General features: G+C 37.0%; 1 protein-coding gene across 12 annotated transcripts in view; it reads left to right on the top strand.

The window, feature by feature from the left end:
• ARHGAP5 (Rho GTPase activating protein 5) overlaps positions 1–15,010 on the top strand; it is a 137,317-nt gene that overhangs the window by 67,067 nt on the left and 55,240 nt on the right. For 6 of the 12 annotated variants that reach the window (XM_021099176.2, XM_021099177.2, XM_021099178.2 and 3 more), the window contains exon 3: positions 10,134–10,281. The exons of 3 other annotated variants lie outside the window; for them this stretch is intronic. In XM_021099176.2, coding sequence (XP_020954835.1) covers positions 10,134–10,281 — 148 coding nt within the window. The remainder of the gene's footprint in view (positions 1–10,133; positions 10,282–15,010) is intronic. 3 more of the 12 variants (XM_084968995.1, XM_084968994.1, XM_021099182.2) reach the window with 1 other exon arrangement.

Here is a 15,010-nt window from a genome sequence, read left to right as displayed (position 1 = left end):
TAATGTCAAAATGTCAGTAATGCTGAAGTTGAGAAACGCTGTGTAGCCAAAAGTGTTTTTTAAGGAAATTCTTAGGAGATTCAAGAAGTTAGTCATAGAAGGAATGTTTCTACCTGCCCATTAGGAAAGGCAAGCTTGTCCTCACAGGTCATAGATATTACTTCCTTATCCTCACTATGATTAAGTTAGAATGTATTTTCAGGAAGGAGCTACTGTGGGCCAAAGCTACTTGCTGTTAATCTTACTTGGTTGATTTTTATTCTGTTGTAAAACATATTTCCATTTCATCATCACAGTCTTTGTTGAGGTTATCATAACTTCTTGCTTGAATTATTGCATTGACCTTTTTATTTAAAAAAATCATTTTAATTTGAGGAAATTGTAGATTGACATACTCTTGTAAGAAATAATTCAGAGAAATTCCATGCACTCAGTTTCCCACAGTGGTAACATCTTGCAAAACTATTATCACAAATAGGGTATTGACAGATGCCCCCAGGTTTGCTTGTACTCACTGTGTGTGTATTCAGTGTAGTTTTTCACATGTGTGGTTTGTGTATCCTATCCTGAGCAATACCTAGCAGGATATTACGCACATAGCCAGTGCCCAGTCTTACACACTGTTCAAAGTACAATACTTTGTATTTAAGTGAATTCACATAGAGTTGTTTGTTTAACTCTTCCTGTAATTTTATAGTAAGAATCATTATGTTATGTGAATGCTGATTTTATTAGATTTGGATGCTTAAGCTTAGGTATATTTATGTAATGACCTCCATAGGAATAAAGAATTAGGTATAATGAAATTGTCACACAACTAGTAAAAAGCCAACAGTACTTTGTATAGTTATTAGCAGAAATCTTATATGGTAAAGGCTTTCCCTAGTTCCTATTTATAATTTTGTTTGTTTCTGTCAGTGTTGACTGAGCACCCATCATGTGCTAGATTGTGTGAAGATGCAGGTACTGAAAAGGAAAACAGGGCCTCTCATGCATTCACTGGAAAGAAAGGGAAAAATCAAGGTTGACTCCTAGATTTATAGTTTAAGCAGTTGGATAGATTTAGATTTACTGAGATAGTGAAGAAGACTTAAGGGTAAAAAGTTTCAGAGCAGGGGGAATCAAGACGTCTGTTTTGTGCTTTTATGTTATGTTTAAAATATCTTTTTTGACATCCTGGTGGAAGAATAAAGGCTAGATGTGTGAATCTATTATTCAGAGGAATAGTTATCAAAATATAAAAGGAATTAAAGCTATGGGATTAAGTTCACATGAAGAGAGACTAGTTAGAGATGAAAGGAGGGCTCAGAACTGAGTTTGGGTAGACTAGGAAGTTATTGGCAGTTGAAACTGAAAAAGGTATCTTTGGTGAGAAAGGAGGAAAAACTAGTAAAAAGTAGTGACATGGGAGCCAAGAGACCAAGTGTTCAGGGAGGAGAAGTAGTCAAGAAAGAATGTTGCTGAGAGCTCAAGAACAATGAAAAGTCGCTTATTGATTTGATAGTGTAGAAGTATCTCATTTTAACAAGCAGTTTAGTGGAATGGGAGAGAAAACTAGATGGAAGTAGAGTGAAGAGTGAATGGGATGTGAAAAGTAGAGTAGATGTAGATGATATCCTCAAGAAGTTTTTCTATGAAATGGAGCAAGAGTTGGGCATAACTAGTGTTCAGTGTGGGATCGAAGGAGGGTTTTGTTTCCATGTTTGTTTTTAAAGATGAGAGATAATAGAGAATATTTGTATAGTCATAACAGGGACCCAGGGGAGAAACATTGATGCTATGAAAGAAGAAGGGAGGCAATATTAGCTGTTTGAACATGGGATACTTCAGTTATTGTGGGAAGGAAAAGATGAATCAGGGTAGGGATATATGTGTGTGTGTGTGTGTGTGTGTGTGTGTGTGTGTGTGTTTACAGTTAGAGGTGTAACTGAGGATAAGGGGGTTCCTATGTGTCTTTTCCAGTGAAATGTGGGTTGAGGATATTAGGAGTAGATAGGGTAGGTAGTGCTTGTTAAGATACATGGGCTTCTTTATTTGCAGAACTTCTCAACTTTTTAACATGTGGAGAATCTTTGAGTGTGAGACAGAGTATATAGGGACTAGAGAAAAGTCAAACTGGAAGCCAATGGGGGGGGTTGATTTCTTATCTCTTTCCTTTTTGAAAAGATAAGGATTAAAATTTACATATTATAAGTATAATTTTAAAAATCTTTTTTTTGGTTACCACAGATACTCTTTATCTTTTCAAAAAGTATTTTCTTTACAAAAGGAAATGTGTGATTTACAGTGAAAATTCTATGTAACCTCCCTCCAACCTTTTCTTTCTCTTTCCTTCTATACCCACCTCTAAACCCAGAGGATCATTGTCAATAGTTTGGTATTTGTTTTTTAATTTTTATATTAAAATAGGTTATTTTGATGGAAGTGGGATTATACTATTTATCCTGTTCTTTTTTCTTTTTTTTTTGTCTTTTTGCCATTTCTTGGGCCGCTCCCATGGCATATGGAGTTTCCCAGGCTAGGGGTCTAATTGGAGCTGTAGACGCCAGCCTACGCCACAGCCACAGCAACGCGGGATCCGAGCTGCGTCTGCAACCTACACTCATGGCAACACTGGATTGTTAACCCACTGAGCGAGGCCAGGGATCGATCCCACAACCTCATGGTTCCTAGTCCGATTCATTAACCACTGTGCCACGACGGGAACTCCTATTTATCCTGTTCTTAATAACATATAATCAGTATATGTAAATCTGTTAAAGTCAACTGTCTTATCTTTATTATCATTACTTTTGGTATACTTGATCTGATAAGAACTAAAGGAGATAGTTTAAAATTTCTTACTCTCTTTCCAAAGAGGTACATATTTCTGCTATAATTTATTGCTACTTGGTGGATTCTTCATCAGCCAAAAAAAGAGAGCGAAATGGAGGAACTCTTAGTTTCTGAGTTGCTTATATTAAATCCCTATTTCAGTTTATCATCCTTACTCCTTCACAATATATCATGATACCCTGTTGTGCATTAGTATAATCACATTATTTTTTAGTCCCGTTCCCACCCCTGACATCCTTTTAGGGATAGATTGAAGCTTCTGGTTCTGGTATATTATTTTTTACGTTTTGTAGCTTGACTCACAGAATTATAGATTATATTATTTAATAGCTGTACCATTTAACTTAGAATTAGTTTTGTGTTTAACAGTATCAATGTTTATTCTTATTTTTTCATAGAACAGATATTCCAAATATGAGTTATTATTGATGATGTTTCATTACATGTTTAGGACTTTGAGGATGCTGTACTTTAAATATTAATCATATAAATATTTGAGAGCTTAAAAATCTATAGTTGCTTGTTATATACATTTGAATGACATACTGTCTAGGCAAAGAGTCCTCGACAAATCTTTTTCCCATGAATATTCCTATAGAAGAGTCTTCTGGCCTTCCAGTTTTCTTTAGAACTTTAAGGCTAGCCTGATATTTTCATTCCACTGTTTATCATCAGTTTCTTCCAACTAGATGCTTTTAGGATTTTTGAAGCTTACTGAATTCAGCAGCATATGCCTATAACTTGATGGTTTACTCCTATTTGTTCTTTCTCTCTTGGTACATGTTGAGATCATTTAATCCACAAATTAAGTTCATTGTTTCAGAAGAGACCTTGAGTATCTTTGTACTTTTCCCTTTTTCACAAGTGGTATTCCAGGTCATTGGAGTATGTTGATGAACATAGTAGATAGTAATCCCTGTCTTGGTGTGGAGCTTAAACTGTAGTGGTCCTCTACCAAAATAATGATGATGATGATGAAATTATATGAGAAAACTATATAATGTTGTGAGTAGGAAAAGCAGTGTAAGAGGGATTGGAATTACTGGCAGGAGTTAGGGGAAGACAGACTGTAAGATTATAAATTTTTATAGTAAGTGTTGGCCTCATTGAAGGTAAAGGGAATAGCCAATGAAAAAAGTCCTAGGTTAGGAGCATACCTTACTTGTTAGAAAAGCAAATAAGCCATGTAGCTGGAGGAAGTGAGTAAAATAGTGTACAAAGTAGAGGTAAACGAGGTCAGAATATAAAGGGGCAGAGTTCAAGGCATTCAAGCTTGGATCATTCTGGGTGCTTTATTGAGAATGGTCTGTATGGGATGATGATAGAAGCAGGGAGGATTGATTGAACAGTCAACACAATAATCTAGATATAAAAAATGGTAATAGCCATATGGACCAAGGAATTAGCAGTGAAGATGGTTAAGAAGTCGTTAGATTCTGTATCTCATACATTTGGAAGTAGAGTGTGAGAGGAAAAAAGAGGGATCAAAGATGATCCCAAGATTTTAGCCTGAGCAACTGAAAGGATGAAATTACTTGCAGCCAAGATGTAGAGGGCTGAAGACAGAGTACATTTTAAGGAAATCAGAAGATCAATTTTGCACATATTAAGAAATATAGACATTTAAGTGAAGGTGTGAAGTAGAATATTTCAGATGAGTCTAGTTTAGAAGAAAGAGCTGAGCTGATATACTTAAAGTATTAATTTGAGTTATCAGCATGTGGAGGACATTACCAAGAGGTTGGTTATAGATACTGAGGAAAAAAACCCAGTCAGGGCCTGAGGCCTGGGTTATTTACAGTATTACGAGATCGGTGAGGAGAATTAAATGGACTAATAAGGGGAGAGCAAGTGAGATAGTAGAGGTGACTGAGGTCCACTGAAGAGTGATTGCTGAAAGAAAGGTTAAGTAACATAAGAGGTGAGAACTGACTATTGCAAAACAATCATTACTTAACATAATAAGAGCAGATTTAGTGGAATGTTGAGAGTGATAGACTGATATGAGTATGTATAAGAGGGAACTGAAGGGGAGAAATTGTAGACAGCTAGTACAGAAGACTTAGGCAGAGTTCATCTGCAAAAGCAAGTAGCATTATGAAGCTGTAGCTAGCAGGGAGGGGAAGATTGAAACTTTATAAAATGGAGCAAAGGTATTTTTTGAACTATGTCATAGAAATGATATAGGGAGTTCCCATCATGGCTCAGCGGTAACTAACCCGACTAGTATCCATGAGGATGCGGGTTCTATCCCTGGCCTTGCTCAGTGGGTTAAGGATCTGGTGTTGCCTGAGCTCTGGTGTAGGTTTTAGATGCGTCTTGGATCTGGAGTTGCTGTGGCTGTGATATAGGCTGGCATCTGCAGCTCCCCTTTGACACCTAGCCTGGGAACTCCTATGCCGCAGGTATGGCCCTAAAAAGACCAAAAGAAAAAAGAAATGATATGGTAGAAAGGAGAACTCTTAGGATCTTTTTTGCACTTTATTCTGGTCTTTTCAGTCATATCAAGTCTTTTACTAAAGATGTTTTCTTTTTTTTTTTTTTTTTAAGTTTTTTTCCTTTCTGTACATTTTACCTCTGGTTGTCTCATTTCAGTAGTCTTTTATTTCGGGAATTCCATCTTAAATTTAATAAAATAAGGAAGTCCCTTGAAAGCATACTCAGTTGTTTTTTGCTATTTAAGTTTTCTTCAGTTTGTTGGTTACAAATGAAGTAATTGAGGTATTGTGTTTTGAGGATGTTGCTAAGATACTCTCTGTTGTGTTGCTAATCTTACTGAAGTGAAAGAGCATATTCTATAAAGAACTACTTATATACCTTTTTCCTGGTCCACTTACGCTAATGATAGTTGTTAATATCTGTTGGACACTAATTGTGAGAACAGTATTTAGGTTATTTGTGAAATAGAATGATTATTTTATTGAATATCCTTTTGCAGACATGAGATTTGCCCAAGTGGCTAGAAAAAAAGACCATAGGTATTTGCACTTAAGAAGAAATTCAGGTTTGTATAAATGTAATAATGAATCAAAAGTTGGATTATCATAAATTAGATCATGTTTTCTCACTGGCACAGTTATTTAATTGGGGGCTGCCACTTCTAATTAATGACATCAAAAGCTATAGATAAGGATGACCAAACAACTATACTCATCTTTTTCTTGATTTTGGAGAGCCTTGATGGCATTTTATAGCAGTTGTAATCATCGAGCCTTAGATAGTTTAGTTTATGAAATATATTTTAAATTATATAAATTATTTTGAATTGGTATAAATTTGTAGGTATAGATTAATGACTCTTAACTAAGGGGTGTATATTAGAATTATGTAGAATTTCTCAAAATTCACTTTTCCCCCCTTCTTTTTTGTCTGCCCCAAGACATGTGGAGTTCCCAGGCTAGGGATCAGATCTGAGCCACAGTTGTGATCTATGCCACAGCTGTGGCAACACCGGATCCTTACCCGCTGGGCTGGGGATCAAATCTGTGTCTCAGCGCTACACAGATGCTGCTCATCCTGTTGTGCCTTAGTAGCAACTCCTCAAAATTCACTTTTTTTTTTTTTTAGGGCTGCATCCACATGTAAGTTCCCAGGCTACTGTTGAATAGGAGCTACAGCTACCATCCTACACCACCACCACAGCAACATGGGATCTGAGCTGCATCTACAACCTACACCACAGCTCACGGCAATGCCAGATCCTTAACCCACTGAGTGAGGCTAGGGATTGAACCCTTGTCCTCATGTATATATCACTTCACCTGTTAGGGAAGTTTTGTTAGTAAATTATGTAAATTATCTCTTTAGAGTTTGCCAGAAATCTCATGCTCTAAGCCACTTAACCTTTTATTACCTGAGATTACTAGTGCTGAATCTCACTTTTACTGCAGAATTAAATAACTGATTGGGTTTTTTTACCTCAATATCTATAACCAACCTCTTGGTAATGTCATCCACATGCTGATAACTCAAATTAATACTTTGAGTATAATAACTTGCCCTTGTAACTTTATGAACTTGGATAGTCCCTGAGTATAAGCCAGAGAATCTACTTTATTTTGCTTCCCTGTCTCCACTCCCTCCAATTTTAGTAAAGTTTTCAGAGCTTCCTAGATAAAGTTTACAGTTCCCTTTTTCTTCTTGTCCATGACCCCAAGAGTAAGAGTGGAATGATTTGAGTCATCTGAGAGTTTAGATTAGTTCCTAAAGGGTAATATTAAAAGGATAATTTTTTCCCAAGGGGCCACTTTTTTAAAATTGAAGTATGATTGATTTACAACATTTTGTTAATTTCTGCACTACAGCAAAGTAATTCAGTTACAGATATATGTACATTCTTTTTTAGATATTTTTTCATTATGGTTTATCATAGAACATTGAATATAGTTTTCTGTGCTATACAGGACTTTATTGTTTATCCCCTCCGTGTATATTAGCTTACATCTGCTCACCCCAACCTCCGACTCCATCCCTCTCCCATCCACTTTCCCCCTTGGCAACTAAAGCCTTTCTCTTTCATAGTGATTCTGTTTCTGTTTGAAGATAGGTTTGTTTGCGTCATATTTTAGATTCCACATATAAATATTGTATAGTATTTGTCTTTCTGAGTTACTTCACTTAGTATGATAATCTCTAATTCCATCCATGTCATTGCATATGGCATTATTTCATTCTTATTCATAGCTGAGTAGTATTCCACTGTATAGATGTACTACGTCTTCTGTATCCATTCATCTGTCGATGGACATTTAGGTTGTTTCCATGTCTTGTTCTGTGTAATTAGTGCTGCTGTGAACATAGGGGTGTGTGTATGTTTTTGAATTACGGTTTTGTCTGGATATATGCCCAGAAGTGGGATTGCTGGATCATATGGTAACTCTTTTTTTTTTTTTTTTTAATTGAAGTGTAGTTGATTTTCAGTGTTGCCACAATTTCTGCTGCACAGCAAAGCGATCCAATCATAACATATACACACACACACATTATATATACATATATATACATTCTTTTTCTCGTATTATCTTCCATTATGTTCCATCACAAGTGATTGGACATAGTTTTCTATGCCATACAGCAGGACCTCATTCCTTATCCATTCTAAATGTAATACTTTGCATCTACTAACCCCAGATTCCCAATCCATACCACTCCCTCCCCCTCTCCCTTGGCAATCACACCTCTCTTCTCCATATCTTTGAGTCTATTTCTGTTCTGTAAATAGGTTCATTTATGCTATATTTTAGATTCCACATGTAAGTGGTAACATATGGTATTTATCTTTCTGACTTACTTCATTTAATATGAGAATCTCTAGTTGCTTCCATGGTGCTGCAAATGGCATTATTTCGTGCAGTAAGAGAATTTCTTAGGAGTTGATTGGAACAATTAGGACTAGCTAGCTTACATTTTTTACAACTTTGTGTTCTTTGGATGGCATTGCAAATGAAGATACTTTATTCCTCTTGTTCCTGCCATAAGCGAGGCATTGCTGTTTTCATTAATCTATTTAGGTGTAAACTTTTTCACCACTGTTTTATCTCTAAACAAAATCATCTTTTCCTTAGTTTTCACTTTTCTAATCAAATGACACAGCTAGCAGTTTGCAGGCTGAAAAGCAGCTTAGTGCTCCTGAGAAAGAAGAGCACCCAGCCACTGTATCCCTACTCCAGCTTTGAAGTTACAGTTCTCTTTATTTCTGCTTCTTTGCACATTATTGTTTTGTTGGTGGTAGAAATATCCTTCAAGGAGTAAGGAAGCATCCATACTTGACTTGCTGGGCTATGTCTTAAGCCACATCAGTTACTCTAATGCTTTGTTGACAGCATTCGTGACATCTACTTATATTGTGTGTAATCTGTACATACTAGAGTTTATGTAAGTCTGTATCACTGGAGAGTGATAATATATGAAGATTTAAAAAGTTGAATTTCATAAGCTCTGGAAGCTTGCTAGGTAGAGCAGCCTAAGATTGAAATGAAGGAAGGACTCAATTGATTATACAGAGTATCAGTTGCATAACTTGCAGCTTGAAAGAAGTTTCTGCATTCAAAGGAGAGACTCCTCCAGAAAGAATGAGAAGTTAAAAATGAGGATTGTTGCTTTAGGTATTGGAAGCTCTGTCTATGCTCCCTCCCCTGCCCCCACACATACTTTTCGGATTAAAAATGTTTTTATCTAATTTGTAAGTCAGTAATGGTACTTATGACAAATACAAATAGGTTTGTGATTTATATCAGAGAAAATAAAAGTTTATAGGTAAAATTAAACTTAAAAAGAAATGAGGCTGTCAAAAGAGCAGAAGTGCACTGACATCTTTGAATTTTAGAAAACTTCCTCTTCCTATAGAGATTCTTAACTAAGGGTACACAATAGAATCATCTGTGGAATTGCTTGCTACACCCCCCTAAGGAAGACAGAGACTCAGATCTCCTTAAGGGTTGAATTCCAGGCAGTGTTTCTTTAGGGTTTGAAATGTTTGCTTTTTGGTTAAGAACCCATTTTCTTCCAACACAAGATTGAAATTAAACTCTGAAAATTCTTAATTTTGTTTTGTACTATTGTGGAAATGTTTTGTCTCTTACTTAGGAAAATTATCTTAATACATAAGAGAGTCAGTGGATAGAAAGAAAATGCGAGAAAGGACAAATAATGACACTAAAAGTTCATGGAGTTGCATATCTTCATTATATATTCAATAATTAAAACCATTATATAATCAATAATTAAAACCATGTAATTATTGATATGTATTAAGTAAATGCTTAATACTTAATCATATTGGGCCTTAATACTTAGTACTAATAAATACTTAATAAATAATACTTAATCGTATTATATATTCTCCTGTGTAACCATCTGATACGTGATTATAGCTAATATAGCTATGCACAAAAACCTCACTTGGAACTGCCCTGAAGACCAAATAACAAACACACCAATTAAAAGATCACACTTAAACTGTGAATTGAACATTGCTTACTTCCAGTTTCTCCTTTTCATTGGCATTGAAAAATGCTCTTTTCTAATTTCCCTAACTCTGCCTAGTTTCTCTTTCTCTATTATTTTCCAAAGGGAACAGTTTCTTCTTTTCAGCCATTTTCTCTGTGCACTTTTTTGTCTGTTTCCATTGCTCAAGTTGCTGTTTAATTTATTTAGTGAATCCCATATTGATTTTTAGGTTGGATGTAGCTTTCAGATATTTCTTTTGATACAAAATGTGTATTTACCTTGCTTAATACTATTGTTATTCTGAAGGAAATTAATTTTAATAGTTTTAACTTGAATATGTTTTCTTATAGCAGAAAAAGAAAACTAAGAACTTCAATCCACCAACACGTAGAAATTGGGAAAGTAATTACTTTGGGATGCCCCTCCAAGATCTGGTTACAGCTGAGAAGCCCATACCACTATTTGTTGAAAAATGTGTGGAATTTATTGAAGATACAGGTAGGATAGATGTATGATTGCAAGAGATTTGATTTAAAATTTCACTTTTGCTACACCAACAGTTTGTCATATGTTCCTGATTCAGACCGAAATTTGAAAGGTGTATTGTTGTCATAGAATTGATCATATTATTAATTCTCATGTATAACCATCTGATATTTGAAAGACGTTTTGTTATAATCAGTAATGCTTTTGTTGGACTTCTTTTTAATTCTTTAATAAATGGCTAAGTCAAATTCTAAAATGTGAAAACTTAACCTTATTCTGGAATTTAGAGTAACTCAGTTAAATTATACTACTGTTTAATCATAGATATGATTTACAGCTATGATTTGAATGTTTTCACATTTTATATCTAATACTGTTTTTTAAACTCATTTTGTACATGAAATTTTTTTAAATGCATAGTATTTATAAATATATAAGAGGTAGCTTATTTGTGATATTCCTATTTTTTCAGTAGCACTAATTTGATGTGCTTTATATGGTTGAGTTATATTTTTCCCCATTATAGTTGATTTACAGTGTTCTGTCAATTTCTGCTGTACAGCAGAGTAACCAAGTCATACATTATATATTATCCTCCATCATGTTCCATCACAAGTGACTGGATATAGTTCCCTGTGCTACACAGCAGGTTTTCATTGCTTATTCACTCCAGATGCAGTAGATTGCATCTGTTAACAACAAAGCTCCCAGTACATCCCAGTCCCTCTCCCTCCCCCTTGGCCACCAACCACAAGTTTGTTCTCCAAGTCCGTGAGTTTGTTTTCTGTGGAAAGGTTCATTTGTGCCGCATATTAGATTCCAGACATAAGTTGTACCATATGGTATTTGTCTTTCTCTTTCTGACTTATTTCACTTAGTATGAGAGTCTCTAGTACCATCCATGTTGCTGTAAATGGCATTAATTTGTTCTTTTTATGGCTGAGTAGTATTCCATTGTGAATTCCATACCACATCTTCTTAATATATTCTGTTGATGGACATTTAGGTTGTTTCCATATCTTAGCTATTGTGAATAGTACTGCAATGAACATGGTGGTGCATGTATCTTTTTCAAGGAAAGTTTTATCCAGATACATGCCCAAGAGTGGGATTGCTGGCTCATATGGTAGTTCTATGTATAGTTTTCTAAGGTACCTCCATACTGTTTTCCATAGTAGTTGTACCAATTTACATTCCCACCAACAGTGAAGGTGGGTATCCTTTTCTCCACACCCTCTCCAGCATTTGTTATTTGTTGACTTGTTAATGATGGCCATTCTGACTGGTGTGAGGTAGTACATTTCTCTAATAATCAGTGATGTTGAGCATTTTTTCCTGTACCTGTTGACTATCTGTATATCTTCTTTGGAGAAATGTCTATTCAGGCCTTTTGCACATTTTTCCATTGGGTTGTTGGCTTTTTTGCTGTTGAGCTGTATAAGTTGTTTGTGTATTTTAGAGATTAAGCCCTTGTCAGTTGCATTGTTTGAAACTGCTTTCTCCCATTCTGTAGTCATATAGGCTCAAACACATTCTTAAACAAACAAACAAAAAAAGATTCTAGATTTTCTTACTTTCCTTCCCCACATTCTATGATTTTTGGAGTCCTTGTTTGTCTTGTTGTATGTGTTTATTGTTGCTTTTACAATAGGTTTTTTTTTTTTTTCCCCCTTTTAGATCTATATACTGGCTTTTTTAAGTGATTGCTTTCCAGTTTTGATTTCCTCCATCCTATTTCTTCTTACTTCTTTTTTATTTGGAGAAGCCTTTTGAGTATTTCTTTTAGAGTGGGTTTAGTATTGCTATATTCTTTTAGATTTTTGTTGTTGGAGAAATTCTTTATTTCTCCTACTATTTTAAATGATAACCTTGCTGGGTAGAGTATTCCAGGCTACAAATTTTTCCCTTTTAGAACTTTGAATATATCTCTCTTCTGGCCTGTAGTGTTTCTGTAGCAAAATCAGCTGATAGCCTATGGGGGTGGGGGTTCTCTTATAATTAACACTTTGTTTTTCTCTTGCTGCCTTTAGAATCCTCTTCTTATCTTTAAATTTTGCCAATTGTATTATAATATGTCTTGGTGTGGGCCTGTTTGATTTCAGCTTATTTGGGGCTCTCTGGGTTTCCTATATCTTGATATCTGTTTTCTTTAGATTTAGAAAGTTTTCAGACATAATTTCTTCAAATATATGTTCAATCCCCTTTTCTTTTTCTTCTCCTTCTGGAATCCCTGTTACACTAGATTGGCCTGCTTTATATTATCCCATAGATCTCTTATACTGCTTTCATGTTTTTTCATTTGATTTTCTATCTGCTCTCCCAGTTGGATGATTTCCATTATTCTATCTTCCAAGTCACTAATTCATTCCTCTGCATTCTTCTTTCTGCTCTTGAGTGCCTTTAACTCAGTTCGTGTCTCTGCAAATGAATTTTCTAAATTTTCTTGGTTCCTCCTTATATTTTCTAGTTCCTTTCTAAAGTAATCTGTATTACTGTTTTATATCTACTCTTAATTCCTCCATATTCACCCTTAAATCCTTCCTTATTTTCCCTGCTCCCTTTTGAACTCAGTGTCTGTCAGACTGCAGAGGTCTGTTTCATTGTTTGCTTTAACTGGGAATGGTTCCTGAGCTTCTTCATTTTGCTTATTTTTCTTTTTCTTTGAGTTTAAGGAAACCAACTATCATAGTCTTGGAGGGCTATTTCTACGCAAGAGTGCCCCTTTGTATTTTGTGGAGGCTTACTATTTATTTTTGGCATGGGAGTTTGGATATTTCCTGTCTCTTTCTTCAATGTGAGCAGTATATCCCCTTGATAGGGTACTGAGTGTGTTTCCAGGGAGAAGGAGGCAATGGGTAGGGCTAGTAGTCACTGCCTGGTTCCTGCGCTCTTGACAGTGGCAAGGACCTGCAGGAAGGTGGCTCAGGCTACTCCTAGTCGCAGGGCCCTAGGAAGTGGTAAATGAGCCTCACTCAGGTGTGTTTAGGTAGTACCCAGAGCATTTGGCAATGGCAGTGGTAGAGTGTGTGAGTTCCCAGGGAAGTGAGAGCAATAATGGATGGTGTTTGGTCACAATGCCCTCCTCTGTGGTGCTCTCTGAGGTGATTGGGGTCACAAGTGGTACCTGTTCATGGACCCCTAGTGGTGGCAGGCTGCACCCACCTCTGGAGTCAGCAGTAACTGCAGTGGTTTGCCTCGCCACCTGTAGACCGTGCAAGAAGCACCTCATCTCACTTAGCCCACACAGGAGTTGCTGCACAGGCTGCAGACTGCTTCTAGTTGCAGGGTCCTGGGAAGTGACAGTGATCAGGCATGTGTGGGGCCCTGCCTGGAGCATTTGGCAATGGCAGCACCAGGGCGGTGTGTTCCTAAGGGAGCGAGAGCAGCAATGGGTGGTGCTCAGTTTCCATGGCCCCTTTTTTTTGCCAACCTCTCAAATAACTGGGGCTGCAGGTGGAGCCTGTTCACAGACCCCCTAGTGGTGGCGGGCTACATCCCCCTCTGGTTTCTGAGATGCACTGTGTTGTGCTGAGCCCGTACAAGCGGTGCCTGACCACCCATAGCCAGCACAAGAGGCCCCAGTCTCCAATAGCCCAAACAAGTGGCCTCTCGCCACCCATAGTCTTTGCAAGAGGTGCCCCACCCTCTGAGAGCCAGCGCAGGGAAAGAGATTCCTATGTCGGTCTGTCCCTTCTCCTCTTGCCCTCCCCATTAATAGCTCCTTGCTTCTCCTGTGGGTCCAGACCTCCTCCTGGGTTCCCCCAGCTGTGGTGTTCTGCTCCCTAGCTTGTGGCATACTTCTCCCTAGCCCCTCAGGCTGTCTCCATAAAGCCAGTCCTAGTCCTCTCCCCAGAACTGACCTCAGGAGCCTGAGTCTTAGTGCCTAGTCCCCACCTGAGCATCTCAGGCTGTGGTGTCCAGGGTGGTGGTGCAGATGATCTGTGCAGCTCTCACTCTGCTTTCCCCTCCTCAGTTCAGCTGCTCTGCTTTTCTTGGCCACTCTGAGTTCCCTCCATCTCAGCTGATCTCCCTGTCAGTTAAGTGGCTTCCCAGGGTGTGGATTCCTGTACTCTTTCACAGTTCCCTGTCAGAGTGCTGGTCCCGTCTTGATTGCTTTTCTCTCTCTCTTTTTTTCTTCTACCCAGTTATGTGGACAGTTTCTTGCCCTTGTTGGAGGTTTAAGTTCTTCTGCCAGCATTCAGTAGATAGTCTGTGAGAATCGTTTTATATGCAAATTTTTTTTTTTTTATGTGTTTGTGGGAGAGGATGAGTGCAACATCTTACTCCTCTGCCATCTTGATCCTTCTTCTGAGTTATATTTTTAAGGAGTGTGTAAATTTATCATCATTGTTTTAAAAATAACCTTGCTCTTATGTTTACTTTGTATGATGAAACTGTTATCTGAGGGTTGGACTAGTCAGAGTTAGAGAATGAAGGCAGAATATTATCATGTTTATGTGCATTTTTTTAACTAAGTGAATTTTATTATATTCATAGTTGTATGACAATCATCACAACTCACTTTTACAGCATTTCCATCCAAAAACCCCAGCCTATCCTTCCCCCCAAACCTGTCTCCTTTGGTAACCATAAGTTTTTCAATCTGTGAGTAAGTATCTGTTCTGCAAAGAAGTTCATTGTATCCTTTTTTTAGATTCCACATTTAAATGATAACATATGATTGACGTTTGTGTCTCACTGTCTAACTTCACTTAGCATGTTAATTTCTAGGTCCATCCAT

Source organism: Sus scrofa, chromosome 7, assembly GCF_054392235.1.
Source record: "Sus scrofa isolate SSC_HxYL_T2T_F1_AM1 chromosome 7, Sscrofa_HxYL_maternal_Yorkshire_Landrace_v2.0, whole genome shotgun sequence".
In the NCBI taxonomy this organism is placed as follows: domain Eukaryota; kingdom Metazoa; phylum Chordata; class Mammalia; order Artiodactyla; family Suidae; genus Sus; species Sus scrofa.
This window is presented reverse-complemented; position numbering and strand designations above follow the sequence as displayed.